This window comes from Stegodyphus dumicola, chromosome 7, assembly GCF_044657685.1.
Source record: "Stegodyphus dumicola isolate Sdum_Otavi_A_Nest chromosome 7, ASM4465768v1".
NCBI lineage: Eukaryota > Metazoa > Arthropoda > Arachnida > Araneae > Eresidae > Stegodyphus > Stegodyphus dumicola.
The window spans coordinates 186,201,709-186,219,068 of NC_140774.1; the positions used below are offsets into that span (position 1 = coordinate 186,201,709).

General features: G+C 33.4%; 1 protein-coding gene across 2 annotated transcripts in view; it reads right to left on the reverse strand.

The window, feature by feature from the left end:
- Positions 1–17,360, reverse strand: part of LOC118200062 (ABC transporter G family member 20-like) — a 204,062-nt gene that overhangs the window by 30,757 nt on the left and 155,945 nt on the right. For both annotated transcript variants that reach the window (XM_035371986.2, XM_035371985.2), the window contains 2 exons: positions 13,721–13,794; positions 10,532–10,647 (listed from right to left, as the gene is read on the reverse strand). In XM_035371986.2, the coding sequence (XP_035227877.1) occupies positions 10,532–10,647; positions 13,721–13,794 (190 nt within the window). The remainder of the gene's footprint in view (positions 1–10,531; positions 10,648–13,720; positions 13,795–17,360) is intronic.

Below are 17,360 nucleotides of genomic sequence, written 5' to 3' on the forward strand. Positions count from 1 at the left end.
ATTCTTTCTGGAATTTTTTCGAGGAAATAAGCGTTTGAGATTTACTTCGTAATTTTTAATATAGATATTTTGAGTTTTTATGTATTTTTGCTTTCTCGCGAAGTGAGAACTGAATTAATTAAATGAGAAATACTCAATCGTCTGTGAAAAACTGTTTCTTTTTTGTTTTGTTTGCTTAATTTCTTTTATACATCGTTCTAGCTTTATTACAGTATTTGAATAGAACATGTGGCAACGATTAGATAATTCTTTAAATGATATACATTTTGTGCATTCTGAGTTATAATATGAAAGAAATATAACACTGTTAAGTAAACCTAGCGCCAGAGTATCGCTATGGGAAACAAAGTGAATTTTAAAGAATGCATTTATTCTATTGTGGTTTATGCGCTGTCGGCGAAGTAGGTTTAATTCAATCTAATAAGTTTAAATAAAATGCAAGAAAAATACATATAATTTAATATTCCGTACAAGGAAGTCATGTGGTGTATACATCAGATTTTTCAATGTGGGAACTAAGTTAAAGTTTCTGCAGATAGTTTAGCAAAGAGCGCACAGAGCAAAAACCTAATCCATCTGGAACTCAATTTAAATTAACCAACCATATTGTTAACAATTAAAAGTGCTCATCGTGGCTCACCTTATCTATTTTATTTTCATCTTCACTATCTTCTCGATCTCATATTGATATCTTTTGCATTACAGCACTTAGAATAGTGCACCCAGAATGTCTTGCAATTTGACAGATAAAATTTTATAATCTAAATCTTGCTTTATATTTTTCCACACAACGTTCCATGTTTTCATAACCTACATTTTTAAATCCTTGAACTCCAAAATGATTTCAAGATGATGATTATGGCATTACTCATTCAAGATGATGATTATGGCATCATTAGATTTTCTTGCATATACCATACCAGAATTACGTTTTATGCTGCATGACAGAGCGTTAAGCTCTAAACCTTTTAGGAGAGATTCATCGCATCAAAAATCTTTAGTTTCTTTAAAATTCTCCGAAAAGAGTGTCACTGCTAATATCAGTTAGAAGGTTTTGACGTGTATTGCTTATGGTACTTTGCCAGTTTTAGCAGTTGTATTTTTTCCTGGAATAAATATGCACAAAAATCCACAAAATGGATAACTGATACCTCAATCAATATAAAGAGCGCACGCACACACACGCACGCGGGGGGAAAAAAAAGTCTAGTTTTAACTTAAACCAGACTTTTTTTTCATTTTTTTTTTTAAACTTTGTCTGTAACACAGACAGTTAGCCTAAATATTCTTAGTGAAATTTACACTCATGGGGTTATTTCCCCACCTTTTAAAGCCCCGTTTTCCTTCTAACAAGTTACAATTTTCACTTAATTTGAGTTCACTATCAATGTCTCTTCTTAATTTACATTCTTTCATTCTAGAGCTACAGCAAAATTTGTAAATTTCTTTATTTTACTCCGCTGACAAGACAACTGATCCTCTTCGGAATTATACTTAGCGGTTTAAGTTCTGTCAGTGATTCTAAATACATCCCTGTGTCCCCTAGGAGATGTATATGAGTGTGTGTGTGTATTATGGCAAAGCCTCGAGGGCTATCTGCCTAAGGGGAGGAATGCCTTCGTGGAGGACTTTCTAAGGGAAACTGGCTCGTATACACGTTACACATGGGTGAAAACCACGAAAACTCCCATGCAGCCAGCCCGTTCGCGGGATTTGAACCTCGGACTGAACTGTTATGTAGAGAAATTATCTGATAGCGTTATAAAAAAATTAGGTGAATGATTTTATGATTTATGGAAATTTAAATTTTATTTTGATTCTGAATTATTTAATTTAAGGCTTTAATTTTTGGGGAAAGACAGATGCTTCTGGGAATATTATTTAGTTTAAAAGAGTATTATTTATTTTCCTCTATTTGTAAATCTTGTACAAACTTTTATTCATTGTGAAAGAAGCAGGGAAAGGGAGGCAATTTTCGCCAAGTCATGATTTCGCGCGCTTTAGAATGTTCGAGAAAGAATTTTCATTGTTAGTTGACCTTAAGAGAGGAAAGTACGTGACGGAAAGGTCAAAGGTTGCTACTTGTCTTTCAATGTAAGTCATTCAGGTTTTGGCGATTGAGGGTCCGGTTGTTGGCTAAGTGAAGAAGGGCGCGCATGCGCGATCACCCTTATTTCCGCATTCTGGAGTTGAAAACGAAGATTTTGCCATAATTAAGGGGGCGATAAGTGAAGCCATAGTGGGAGCCCGTTTGGTGAAGGACAAGAAGGAAATTTGAGTTGGACACACTTACTTTTGGCTGACTCTCGGACTGACTCGCTGATTTTTGGGCTTGCTGGACAAAATGTAAGTGACTCCGAGAGGTGTTTTCCGGCGGGGAGCGGCAAATATGCTCCCCGGCCGCGTTTGGTTTAGAGGCGAGACACACTTACTCTTGACCGGAGAAAGGAAAAGATTTAGTCGGCATCGAGCAGTGCAATTATGCTCCCCGGCCGCGGGTTTTCTCAAAAATGCGAAGAAAAAAAAACTGTTGAGAGAATAACAAAAAAAATTAACAGAGACTTGGGTCTCTATCTGTATCGGCAAAAGTCAGGACGATGTCCTCTGAACTCCGACTTGAAAACAGAAGGAATTATGTCACCTTAGTCAACTGGAAGCCTGCGTTAGCCGTTCTCTAAAATGCCTAGCTTCATTGTCTACGTTTTCCTTGGTGGAGCTGAGAGTCTGGGCAGACAGCCGTGCGGTGTAAGCTGTTCTCTTGCTTCCAGTGGGAATAATTTTCTTCTATGGAAAACAGTAGCAGGCGTAAGATTTGACGGTATAGCTGATGTAATTTATTGTCGTGCCGTTCGAGTCTCTGTCTTGCGGATTTGCCAAGTGACGTAAGGATAGAGCTAAGATATGAGCTCTCCTCCACTTCAAGATGTCCACTCAAGATAAGTATTATTTTTTTTGGTGTGTTGGAACTTTAGGCAAGTTTTTTCAAAAACGTCCTTAGCAGTAAAAACAACGTCGAATCTAAAATTTAACTCTCAGGCCATAAATTGTTTCCCTTTCCTTTCTTTTAAATCACCAGACAAACCTTAAGTTTTTTTATGAATTTAAATGAACAGACTCTCAGATGAGGTTAAGATTTTTCTTATTGTGTTGTAATTGAATAAACTGATATTTAATCTGGAACCTCTTACAGTATGTTTTCTTTATATATTTAATATGAATTTTTCCTTTATATCTTGTATATGTTTTATGTTTTCGATCCTCTCACGGCGCGGTCCCGGGATGCATTTTTTTTCACAACGCAAAAATGCTGTACACGTTTCACTATACGATTACTGCCTTTTACGGCAAGTAGTTTCATATTTAACATTTTTATATGAATTTAAGATATAACATTGGTCAAGATGCCTACACCAGATAAGTGTATATTTTTTTTGTGTTTATACGATCCTCTCACGAAATTTTCTTCATAACAGAACTACCAGTGTTCATCGACTTTACCGCTCGGCCGCTGGTGGGCCGGAGATTTATATGAAGGAAAGGACAATAGCAGTGAGGTTAGCCATGTGGCTAAAGCGTTCTAATGTGAGTGTTCAGCTGTTAGGTTGAAAGAGGCAAAAAGAGGACGACGCATGCGCCATTTTTTTTTTTTTTTAAATTAAAACTGAACTGTTTTTTTTTTAGGTTCCGGTACTTTCACAAGAGCAGCGCACCAATTAAGATTTATATGTACATCTTTAAGATACTGTTTATAATACTGTAAGATTACAAATACTTTTACAAACACACTGATGTAATCATATGAAAATAATTGATATAAATTATATATTGACACACACATAAAAACATTATTGATAGCTAAGACAAATATAATTACATATACTACAGTATGATACAATACATCAAACAACCCCCCCCCAATGTTATAAATATTTGGACGCCTATACAATGCCATCACGTTGGCACATAGGTACAAGTATACACACATACATAAATATTGAATACTTAGACCTGCTCATAATTAAACACAACAAAATTAAATTATGTGACAAAAGGAGGACATTCCAGTTTGAAACTATTAAACTAATTAATTGGAACTTTAATATCTCTAAAAAGTAATAGGTAACACTTGTTTTAACCAAATAATTAAAATTAAAAATATATGTACTGAAATAGAAGATTTAAAGGAAGAAATAATAAAACCAATTAATGTTCAAGTTAATACCCAGGTCCCAACACAATTTATTAATTTTTATATTTAAAAGGCGGGTATTAACTTTTCTTTTTAATTTTTTAACTCTTTATGGTATGATAATATTGTTTTAAACCTTAACTGGAGGGTAATGGAGGATTTTAAAGGATTACTTGTAAATATTAATTAATTATTTGTAAAAATGTATATTTTATCAATACTGGATTCTTTCCTTTTACTAATGAAGCGCCAGCTCTTTTCAAAAGTTTCAATTATAAAACGAATTGACTGAAGATTTTTATCTAATTTTCTCATTTTCCTTACCTTTGACCAGTATTTAGTTTTGATTTAACTTGTAGAACTTCAGTTTTAAATAATGCAGTCTAGCACAAAAAATTTCTTTAAAAAAATGTCTTACAAAAAAAAATTCTTAAAAAAAATTTACTTAGAAAATTTCTTACAAAAATTCTCTATTACTTCAATTTGTGTTTTTAAAAAAAATTAAAAAATTAAAATTTTCTACTCCAAATTCAAATTAAATTAATTTAATTAAAATGATTTTTCGAACTTTTAATTTTACTAAAAATTTTTTTTCAAAAACATTTTTTCAAATTTTTACATCTTTAGTAGTTTGCAACATCTATTTCACAACAGTAGCAGTTCACAATTTTTACTTTTTTACACATTTTAACAATGCCTCAAAATTAGCAACATTTTTGAACACAAAACAAGCATTTTACATTAAAGTTTACAGCATAGGTTTCTACAATAGCTCTCACAGGTAGCAGATTAACACTCAACTTTATATTGTATTAGCACCCTCTATTTTTACAGTTAGCAGTAACAAACTTCTCAACTTCATTTAGTTTAGCAAATACTTGTCCACACTCAGGAATTCAAATATGTAGTTAGTTCTAGGTTAAGTTAAATTAAAACTTGCTATTTACTGGCTTTATTATTATTTTTATATTTTGATGATTGTATATAGCTTATTTTAGGTTTACATGTTTATTCGTATAGAGGAAGTTTTCAATAGGCAAAAGTTTCTAAATTACTTTGATTTTCTAAAAGCAATTTGATTTTCTATTCTTAATTGACATTTAATTAGTATTTTGCTTGCTAAATTTCTCAAAATTCCTACTAGTTTAAATTTCTTTTTTGTAATTCACAACATTTAGTTTTACTTTTGGTTTTGAATTTTACTTTTATCCTTGCGTATGAAATGATGAAACACGAATTGAGTAATTGAAGAGTTAGGTTTGGAGGCAACTTCCCCTTGATAAGTTTGTCTCGTGCCTGCTCAACAATTATTCACTTATACAATTTAATTCGGCCTTAGAAATTCCTTAAAAATTTTTTTGAGATTAATTTTTGGAATATTATGTATTTTTTCATGGTTTTAGATACGTGCACTTAATTTACATATGCTCTTAGAATTTAAATGATATTGTAAATTAGTTCGCAGAAATAATTAATTTTATTTTTATTTTTTATTTTTGCAATTAAAATTTCTTAATTAAATTTTAAATTTATGTTAGTTTTATACGAATAGAGAGTATAATTGTTAAATTCAAACTATATATATATACGAGGCGTATTCGAAAACTAAGTACCGTTTTGGAAAAAAAAAAAAAAAAAGTAAAACAATTTTTTTGAATCCAATTTTATTTTTACATGAAAATACACGTCTTAAACTATTTTTCAACATAGTTTCCGCCAATGATCAAACACTTGTCATAGCGGGTGACCAGTTTTTGTATACCATCGTCAAAGAAACTTCCCGCCAGTTTCGATAACCACGACTCCACAGCATTTTTCGTGTCATCGTCAGATCCAAAGCGCTTGCCACCAAGCTCGCGCTTCATGTGCAGGAACAAGTGATAGTCGGACGGCGCCAAGTCCGGGCTGTACGGCGGGTGATCGAACTGCTCCCAATGAAACTGTCGAATTAACGATTAACGAGTGACACCAGCAGTATGGGGCCGAGCATTGTCATGGAGCAACACAATTCCTTTACTGAGCATTCCTCTTCGTTTGTTTTGAATGGCACGCCTTAGTTTTGTTGAAGTCTCACAATATCGTGCCGCATTAATGGTTTCACCTCTGGGAAGAAATTCAGTAAGCAAAACGCCTTTCCTATCCAGAAGACAGTGCACATGATTTTTTGTGATGACATTGTCACTTTGAACTTTTGTTTCTTCGGAGAATGAGTGTGTCTCCACTTCATCGATTGTTGTTTCGATTCTGGTGTGAAATGACACACCCAAGTTTCATCACCTGTCACAATTTGGTTTAAAAAGTTTTCTCCCTCATCACTGTACCGCGTGAGAAATGTCAGGGCACTACCAAGTCGCTTTGTTTTGTGAACATCAGTGAGCATTTTTGGAACCCATCGGGAACACAGTTTGCGATAATTCAAGCGGTCAGACACAATTTCGAACAAAACAGTACGTGAAATTTGTGTAAATGCCTCTGAAAGAGTTGTCATTGTGAAGCGTCTGTTCTCATGAATTGCTTCATCAACTTTCCTTACCAAATCATCGGTGACAACAGAAGGCCGACCACTCCGAGCCTCGGCGTGGACATTTGTTCGACCTGCATTAAACATTCTTACCCACTTTCTCACCATTCCATCACTTATCGCGTATTCACCGTAAACTTCTGTCACTTGACGATAAATTTCGGCCGGTTTAACATTCCTCGCGTTCAAAAATTTAATCACGGCACGAATCTCACAGTTAGCGGGAGAACTAATTGTCTTAAACATTTTGAATGTGCACAGCAAACTGAAAACACAACATAGAGCAACCAAAATGGCGACAATTGAAAGTCAGTGAACAAGAAAGACTAGTGCGCATGCGCGGGACGCCTACCACAGCGCTGCGACGGCGCTAGAATGAAACGGTACTTAGTTTCCGAATACTACGTATATACAAAGTAAGAAATTTAGAACTAATGTTTCACAAAGCCCAGAAATTGAAATTCATAATTAATCACTTTGAAATAATCATAGAAATGCAACAATAAATTCAAAAATGTTAAAAACCAAAACATTTCAAACAAGCACAACCCTCTTCAAAAATTATGAAATTTAAAGAAAAATGAACAAAAACATTATGTCTTTAATAAAACTTTGTCTTTAATGATAATTTTTCTGCAGCTTAATGCGCGAAAATAACTAGCCATGTTTGTGCTTTGTTTTCAAAAGAAGAAGTGATATGTAGTTATATATATATGCTCTTGCGATACTAATGCACTAGTATTATAGTATTGTTTAAATAATATTAATACTATTATATAATATTTATAGCAGAGATACAAATTAGTACATTATTTGCTTAGAGATAAAAAATCAGTGTCGTATTTGTAAAGATGGCTGTGCAATTATATAATTATCTCGAAAACCATGTATATTTCAAAGTGGTAGGAGTAAAAATGATGTTATGCAGGTCACATCACAGAAAATGCATAAGCATGTATATATGTTATAATAGCAGTTGCAAGCACCAAAGTTGTTTTCGAATGAATTTGTAACCTATTAAAAGTTGATAGATCTTTGCTAAAGTTTGACTTGTTTGGCATAACGTGAGCAGTGATTTAACTATGCTGAGGAATAGACCATGACTTAGCCATTACCAATTTTCCAGCATGATCTGCTACTTCTGTATGAAGGAAACTTAAGGGGACTCATACACCTTAACATCCATAAGATGTTCGAATAGGTGACTGTTGCAAGAATTGGGATAACTTATTTATTTTAAAAGCAATTACTACCAACGCTTTACAGCTAACTACATAATATAGCTGCTTTCTGAAATAGTCACCAGAAAGATTGTGTTGCCACAAATATTTTTATAATTTAATCCGCTTTGTGACAACATTTTTCGTCATGTTTCCAACTTGCGCGCACAGTTTAAAACATTCTGTTTCATAATTTTTTTCCATATTTAATACATAACTTTTATAACATTTTTAAACTGCTGAGAACCTAAAATTCTAAAAATTTCATGTTAAATTTTTATTTTATTTTGAGTTTATAAAATGTATTTTATTAAAAAAATTTTTAATGTTTTCGCTCATAAAATTTTTCAATATTAAAATATTCATCAGATTGTTGGTTTAGTTAGAAAATAGTACCCATAAAAAGAATTCCATCAAATTTCAAGTATGTACCATGAGCCATTTTTAAAATATCAAGCGCGCAAGGTGGAAACACAGCGAAATATTTTGTCACAAAGAGGATTAAATTGCAAAAATATTTGTGGCAACACAAACTTTCTGGCTACTATTTTCCAAAGCAGCTATATTATGTAGTCAGCTGGAAAAAGTTGGAAGTAATTGCTTTTAAAATAAATAAAATATCCCAATTCTTGCAACAGTCACTTATTCGAAGATCATGAGGGGTTTAAGGTGTATGAGTCCCCTTAATGTAACCGAGGCGAATGGTTTCAGACTTACGAGCAAGAAAATTAAAATCGTTTTAGTAATAAGTCGGTTTCAAAACGAGCAGCTTAAATTAAAAAAAAAAAAAAAAAAAAAAAATAGTAATTACTGTGAATGTAATTACGTGCTACTTCTCCAGGAGTTTATATTATTTTTTATTATAAGAAAATCTATGTTTAAATTTGTATTTTTGATAAACGGCAAACTGTAGCATTTCTTTGAATTTAGAATTGAAAATGCAAGAGAAGAATATAATAAATTAATTTGTTCTCATGGTTTACTTATTAAATTACTATTTACTTTGGTAAAAGTTTACAATCGGGTGCTTCTTGTTTCTTGGCGATTCTTTTTTGATGCCAAGATCGGCGCAGGAAAGCACAATTTCAAGATAGCCTCTACACAAAACCAAAATAAGAAGTTAAGCGATAAGCGACGGAGGACGTGGGCACTGTCCATTTACCATTTGGCTTAATCAGTACAGCACCACGTCCACCTTTATCTTACATTTCATATTACATTATATATTACGATACATGATTTACACATTGCATTATATATTACATATCAAATTAATACCTTACCCTAACATTAAATTAACTTCACATAAACTTATTACATTAAAATTCTTTCCTAATAAACCTTCAGATCGATGTTTACAAAAAAAAAAAAAAAAAAAAAAAAAGTAAAACAATTTTTTCGAATCCAATTTTATTTTTACATGAAAATACATGTCTTAAACTATTTTTCAACATAGTTTCCGCCAATGATCAAACACTAGTCATAGCGCTAGACCAGTTTTTGTATACCATCGTCAAAGAAACTTCCCGCCAGTTTCGATATTCACGACTCCACAGCATTTTTGAAACGCATCGGGAACACAGTTTGCGATAATTCAAGCGGTCAGACACAATTTCGAACAAAACAGTACGTGAAATTTGTGGAAATGCCTCTGAAAGAGTTGTCATTGTGAAGCGTCTGTTCTCATGAATTGCTTCATCAACTTTCCTTACCAAATCATCGGTGACAACAGAAGGCCGACCACTCCGAGCCTCGGCGTGGACATTTGTTCGACCTGCATTAAACATTCTTACCCACTTTCTCACCATTCCATCACTTATCGCGTATTCACCGTAAACTTCTGTCACTTGACGATAAATTTCGGCCGGTTTAACATTCCTCGCGTTCAAAAATTTAATCACGGCACGAATCTCACAGTTAGCGGGAGAACTAATTGTCTTAAACATTTTGAATGTGCACAGCAAACTGAAAACACAGCATAGAGCAACCAAAATGGCGACAACTGAAAGTCAGTGAACAAGAAAGACTAGTGCGCATGCGCGGGACGCCTACCACAGCGCTGCGATGGCGCTAGAATGAAACGGTACTTAGTTTCCGAATACGCTACGTATATTGTTACATTATAAATAAGAAGTTAAAGAGTTGCATAAACTCTGTGTCCATGTACACATCGATCTGTTTTCACTTAAAACAACATCCTAGAATTGCACAAACTAGGCATTGCGCACTGCCTTTAATTTGTCCATGTACACATCAATCTATTTTCATTTAAATAAAATCAGGAAGCTAAAACGAAGTTAAAACTATCATGGTAACCAGAAGTGAGGTTTCATCGCCAAAATTTAAAAAAAAAAAAAAAAAAAAAAAAAAAAAAAAAATGTCGTTAATCGAAGGGGCACCCAATTCTACACTAGAGTCTTTATTTTACTTTGCGTCTGAAAATAATTCTATTCAGTAAAGTGTTAACAAATTAGAAGTATTTAGTAGTGATAAATAAAGAAGATTTTCAGCTTAAAAAACTGTATCAGGTAATCATAATAATTACAATACTCGTTTTAGTATTTTTTTCTCAAATAAATTCAAGAAAAAAAACTCACTAACCACTATAGGAGGATCTGCTATGAGAGGATTTCTGTGGAACAATCTCAACATTTCCTTGGCGAAATCATCGAAACTGTCCATAATCTTTGAAAAGATAGTTGCAGCAATTTGTTGATCTAATAAATTGATAACGAAAGTATTAATTATTATATGCCTACAAATGTACGCTTTAATAATTAAGCTCTGAAAAATAATCTTTGATTTTTTACATTTTGATCACATATCATTTAACAAGAAATGGAAGCATATTTCAGTATATATATAAACATATATATATAGAGAGAGTAAACTTATATATATATAGATTAATTTGCTGTCAGAAGAAATGTCTTGAAAATTTGCTTCTTCTCTGTTCCTTATCAATAGGAATAAAGCAGGTAGTAAGGCAGGAAACATTTAACTCAAACTTAGATGACACATAACATTATTGATGCATGAAAACAGAATGCCTTTTCTGGGAAGATATCTGCGGTATCTTAGAATCCTTTGCTTCCATAATTAATTACTTCGGACAAGAATAATGTTTTGTGCACAATAATGTAAACCTGAATATAGAGAAATTAAATTAATATAGCCTTGAGTTCAAGTCTGGACCTGAATTACTACAACTTTGAATTAAAACAGAGCCTTAACAAATCATTATAAGGCCCTAGGCATACTGTTCTTTCAGGGACCAAAATGGCCTAATCTCCCTTTTTTTACTTCCTTGTACGAAGTAAAAAAGAAGTATTGTAATCGCGAAAAGTTTCAGGCAGCATATTTCAACGAAAATATCCACTTTAACCGCTATCGAATGCAATTTAACGATGGTTTTGCGTGATATCTGTACGTAAGGACAAAATAAAATACTCTTTTCCTTCAAAAAAATTATAAAACTGCTTTAAAATGAATTCTGAAGAGAATTTTTCGTGGCGTCTGTACGAATGTATGTACGTACGTGCGTACGTACGTATCTCGCATAACTGAAAAGCGAGTAGCCTCAGAACGTTGAAATTTTGTATATAAGACTACTATAACATGTAGATGTGCACGTCGTATTTTGGTTTCAATCGGCCGCACCAAACGTATATAAATATATTCATATATATATCCACTCTGTTACCCGGCTCAGTGATCTCAGTTTCTTTACTCTTATATGTTTGTAAATTGTACATTTTTTGCTTTAAAAATGATTGAATTATGTTGTTTTTATCTTCCGGTTAAGGATTTTTTGCCTTTAGTAAACCTGTATGCAATATTTTTAGAATTATTAACAATTTTAAAATTGTTTAAGTGCTGCTAAGCATAATTTGATGGCGGCCATTGCTCTTGTTTACATTTGAAACAACTGAGTAGCGGATTTGTTACAAATCTAGAGAAACTTAGCTTCGCAACAACAAAGATAACGCCTTATTTATTATTTAAATCATGCTTAATCCTTTCTGGAATTTTTTCGAGGAAATAAGCGTTAAGATTTACTTCGTAATTTTTAATGCAGATATTTTGAGTTTTTATGTATTTTTGCCTTGTCGCGAAGTGAAAACTGAATTAATTGAATGGGAAATACTCAATCGTCTGTGAAAAACTGTTTCTTTTTTGTTTTGTTTGCTTAATTTCTTTTATACATAGTTCTAGCTTTATTACAGTATTTGAATAGAACATGTGGCAACGATTAGATAGAGTTATAATATGAAAGAAATATAATACTGTTAAGTAAACCTAGCGCCAGAGTGTCGCTATGGTAAACAAAGTGAATTTTAAAGAATGCATTTATTCTATTGTGGTTTATGCGCTGTCGGCGAAGTAGGTTTAATTCAATTTAATAAGTTTAAATAAAATGCAAGAATAAATGCGTATAATTTAATGTTCCGTACAAGGAAGTCATGTGGTGTACACATCAGATTTTTTTAAGGAAAAGATTATGAGGTAAGGTTAGATGATTTTAATGCCTTAGAAAAATCTGAGTTTCTAAGACTTCTGAACCTGTGTGGTAATCAGTCTCTCAAGAAAAAAAGCAATTTTGGTTCAGTTAAAAGAGCATTCTGAGGGGGTATAAACTCAGGTTTCATAATTTCATATATAACAAAATTAATGCAAAATTTTATTCAGAACTGCTTTCAAAATTCATATGGTGTATGAGACACAATAATGGTTCCGTATCCTAGTTAATACCCTCCAAAAATAAGGAGCTGCCCAACTCGTGTAGTGGTTAGCAACGATGACTGCCGTACCAAAGAACCCAGGTTTGAATGCCGAAGAAGGCTTGGATATTTTTAAATGTATAGTGTCTGTGCGGCATGGGGCACTTTAAATATGCGGAGAGCCGAACGTACCCTAGACAGGTTGTGGTAGGGAAAGAGGTGTGGGAGACTGTCAGACAAGTTGATAAGTCACAACAAAACCCCAATAAGGGCTGGTAACTCCGAATGCTATGCGTAACGCAATATTCGTGAAGCATATATAAATACCAGTAAATTCAACTCATAAACTATTAACTATAAAAGATTATAAACCGAGAGCTAATAAAGCTTGCTTTAGGGTGCTCTTCTTTACTGTCTTTATCTTTGTCTTCCACATAAGTGTACACTTTTCAGACATTTCAGCTTCATCATCCAGGCAAAGGGGAAATATATATATATATATATATATATATATATTTATATTTATACTGTACAGTGTAGTTTCAAGAGATGGCAGAGTATTGAAATCTCGAATTTCACAAAACATAGAATAAATAATAAAACTTTGTCTGGATTATCTTCTACATTTCACAGAACAAAGGCGGAAAGATAGTGCTGGCAATATTTCAGCTATTGTAGTATTTCACCGTATCAAAAACGATGGGTACTGACTACAACTGCAATTGAAAAACATTTTGCTAAAAAGTACACCTTACCTACACAAGTCAAATACACGAAATTTTCAACGAAACTGGCAAAGTAATTTGCATCGTTTATGCCAGACTTTGTGCTTACTTTCAGATGTGATTTATATGCATATTTGACAATTATGAATAAGTGTACCCATAATGCATTTAGAATAACCAAAAATTGATGCTAAAAATTTGGTAGAAATATAATTGGATAATACATGCAATGGAAGAAGGCATCTACATAATTTTGTTTTAAATTAGTCCTTCTTCCAAAGGTAGATCCCATTTATCGATATACTCTTAAACATAAATAATAATATCAAAGAATTGATTTTTACTTGTCATATCCAGATATACTTTTATGGTACTGTTTTGAATTGTTTCGTTGTCGACATCAATACCCTGTAAATACCTGAAAAAAGAAGAAATATTTAGTAAAAAAATTTAAATATACTAATTAATGATGATAACAAGATTTCAGAATGGAACTTTTCCGAACTGTTATGAAGAAAGATGGCATTTTTAGAATGAAGTCTTTTGAGAATACTAATGAAGTCTTTTGAGAAACGAGTAAGTAAAGTCAAGTATTATATTAAACTTTTTTTAAAAAATTAAATTAAAAAAAAAATAATTTTTTATAAAAAATAATTTATATTTTTCTTATCATATTGAGTTAAATATTTAGTTAGCCAAAGTAAAAAAAATACTGTACTGATTCACTTCTGGATGCTGAAGATATTTTATAATCATATAATCAAAACATTCAGCCCTTTTTCTTTTACGTATTTTAAGCTCTAATGCTTATTTTTTTGAGCTGCACTATAAAATGAAATAATCTCGATTGGCGAAGTTTTGATGCTTTTCCCTTATAAGGTATTTCTCCCACTTTCCTAGCATGCCTTCGTGGTGTGGTGGTTCTGCACGCTGGGCTGGTATTCCAGAGGTCCGTGGCTCGATTCCCGGCGAAGGCGATTGCTTATTTTTCATCTTGTCTGCTTACAAAACCTATCTAATGTCTCTACAGTGGCGCCCGAACTAAAAGGGTGTTGGATGAGGTTTCTCCACACCCAGGATTTGGCGATTGGGTCCCCTGAAAACCCCAGTCGCTCTTTAAAAAAGGGGAGTATATAAGGTATTTCTCCCACTGTCCTAGCGTGCCTTCGTGGTGTGGTGGTTCTACACGTTGGGTCGGCATTCCAGAGGTCCGTGGTTCGATTCCCGGTGAAATCGATTGCTTATTTTTCATTTTGCCTGCTTCCAAAAAATACCTAATGTCTCTACACCCTAACCACCATTAGATAAATACTCTGTTTCGTAAATTAAAGAAAAATCATTAAATAAGAAACTGAGCAAAGAAGAATGCCGTATTCAATAAAATCTGAAACATACATGGTGTCTCATTATTAGGGTAAACTCGTAGAAGACGTAAAGCTCACACAGACGACTCAAAATCACATAGCATGTACGGTTGGAAATACATGTGCATGCGGTAGTGTGCACAATGGTACGAAGGGACACTGCATGAATGAATGTGCGTTTTAATAATACATGTACATTAAAAAATGTAACAGAGATCTAAGAAGGTGGTTGAAGTGTCCTCCACGAGCTGTGATGCGGGTCTCACATCTCTGGTACATAAAAGTTCGAATGTCTGGATAATTCTGAACATGTTTTGGGTTTTCCCAGCAGTTGCTGTGCGTACGACCAGTTCCTGGAAGTTGTCAACGGAAGGCTAGATCACCCACCAGTTCACCAGAAGAAGTAAAAAAGGCATGCTAGGTCCGGCCAGGGCCGTATTAAGTATTGTATTATTATTTCAATCTTAGAGACCCTAAGTACTTAAAAGATTTATGTGCCCCCACATACATTTTACGCCAGTTCTTTTTTTTTTTTTTTCTTGTTTTTTTTTTTTTTTTTTTTTTTTTTTCGTTTGTTGTTGTCATTCCTTCTATCTCGGATTCGGTTTAGCTGCACCGTACATTCCATGGTAAAATGAGAACGGGAAATATTTGTTGTTCCCCCTTTCCTTGATGCTTTAAGCAATAAGCATGTGCTAGAGCTTAAAAGTTAATGGTAGCTATGGATACAACGATGGAGCAGGCTAGTGCATCGGACCATAACGCCTGATATATTCTTGGCCAAATGTAACGTTTTAAATGGCACATACTTACTCCACTTACTCGTAAGTCCGCTTTCGTTCAATAACATCCGTACAATATGCCTGTACCAATGCTGTGTGCTGCGTGAAAAAAGCATTTTTGACCTTGATGGATTAATAAGCGATCTCGAGTCGTCTGCGTTCGCCCTACCCCTCGTACTGGTTTGTAATCCTACTACAGAAACACCATATATCTTAAAATTTATTTTTTTCTTATATGTATATTAATTTATCAAAATTCGTTTAAAATAAATACACATATTTTCGACTATTAGTAAGTAGTCTTCAGTTCTCGACCGTGATTTAGTAAATTTTATCAGTCCATTAGGCATCTGTGCATATGCGAATGTATCATACATCAATAAATTATGTAATTACGCATATCTGTACCCTATATACGTTTCCTTTCTTAATTTGTTTTGTAAAATTGATCAATTTTAAATTTATATAAAATACCATTTATTTTCGGTTTTGCTGTATATTGAGCATTGAACAAATTAAAATTTGATTTAAATGCGTATTTAACAGATTATTCAGAGATATTTTACAAAAGTAAAGGTAGTTCCAAAAATGAAAACTGCTAATTCTTCGGTTAAATAATTTTTTCGTTGATCATCTTACAAAAAATTTTCTTCTTTCTCATCGTGTGTTTTTTTGGGTGTAATTTCAAGCACATTCGGCGGGTAGCAATTGGATTTACCCGGAGTTCGGCGATTTTCCGGAGCAATTGGAAATACCCGGATTTCGGCGAGGGCATCGGCTGATTTTTCGTGCTTCCTGCTTCAGACTGGAAGCATTCTACAATACGTATACTTTCCACTTTCTCCAATATCAGGAATCAAATTGAAGAATGTTTTATTAATAAATAAATTAATGTTCTTAATAATTGTAGAATGTATTTATACTAGTTTCGCTTGTAAAAATTATATTAATTTTATTAACAGTTAAAGTTCCTTTCCTGTCAAATTCTTAAGTACAAATTACTACTTCCGGCCAGAACGTAGTTTTAGAATCACTTCTGTATATATAATGAGGAAGAGCTGTATTTAACCGCGAAGTTCTTAGCGAGAGAGAATCCGTCCGAGTTTCTGATTTACGCGCGTCTGCCTTTTGCCCACTCTCTCTCTCAAAGCTGTTATTACGCTCGGCCGTACTCAGGCCCTTGATAGCTTCGCAGTTATCGGGTGTTTAAGGGGCCAACTGCATTAGAAACTTGATGGCTTCGGCTATATTTCTTTAGTTAATCTCAGTTTTAGTTTAATTCTTAGTCTCTTAAGTTCAAGCCCAATTGTCGGCTTTGATTGTACACTCCAAGACGGAGTTTTGTTAATTCTTATTGGAATAATAAAGGGTTAGTTACCCTTCCATCTTGTTGTTTCTTGTCACACGAACTTAAGCGATTATTCGCTATCTAGTTCTTAAGATTCATCACTTTCTACAGTAACTGAGATTTACACAGTGAAAATCTTACACTCTTAATAATGGAGCTACTATTTATTATGTAACAGATGAAGACTTTGTCAGTTAGTTCAGCTTTCATAACTTTTGAGAATTTTTATATAAAAATTTCAGTATTTCCTTCTAATTAAAATCCAGCAACATTCAACCTAAGATTAGAGAAATGGAGCATAATTTAAACCAAATCTCACCCAACAGCCCTTTCTTTAAGGAAGCAGTTACTTTGCGTCATCAAATCAAGTTTAAGCGCAAAAAATAAGCAAAGAAAAAAGAAAAGCACAGCAATTTCACGCGCTATGTCTTGAACAAAGTAAAATAAAACCCATAAAAGTTAAACACACTTATGGAAATTTTAGGATTTA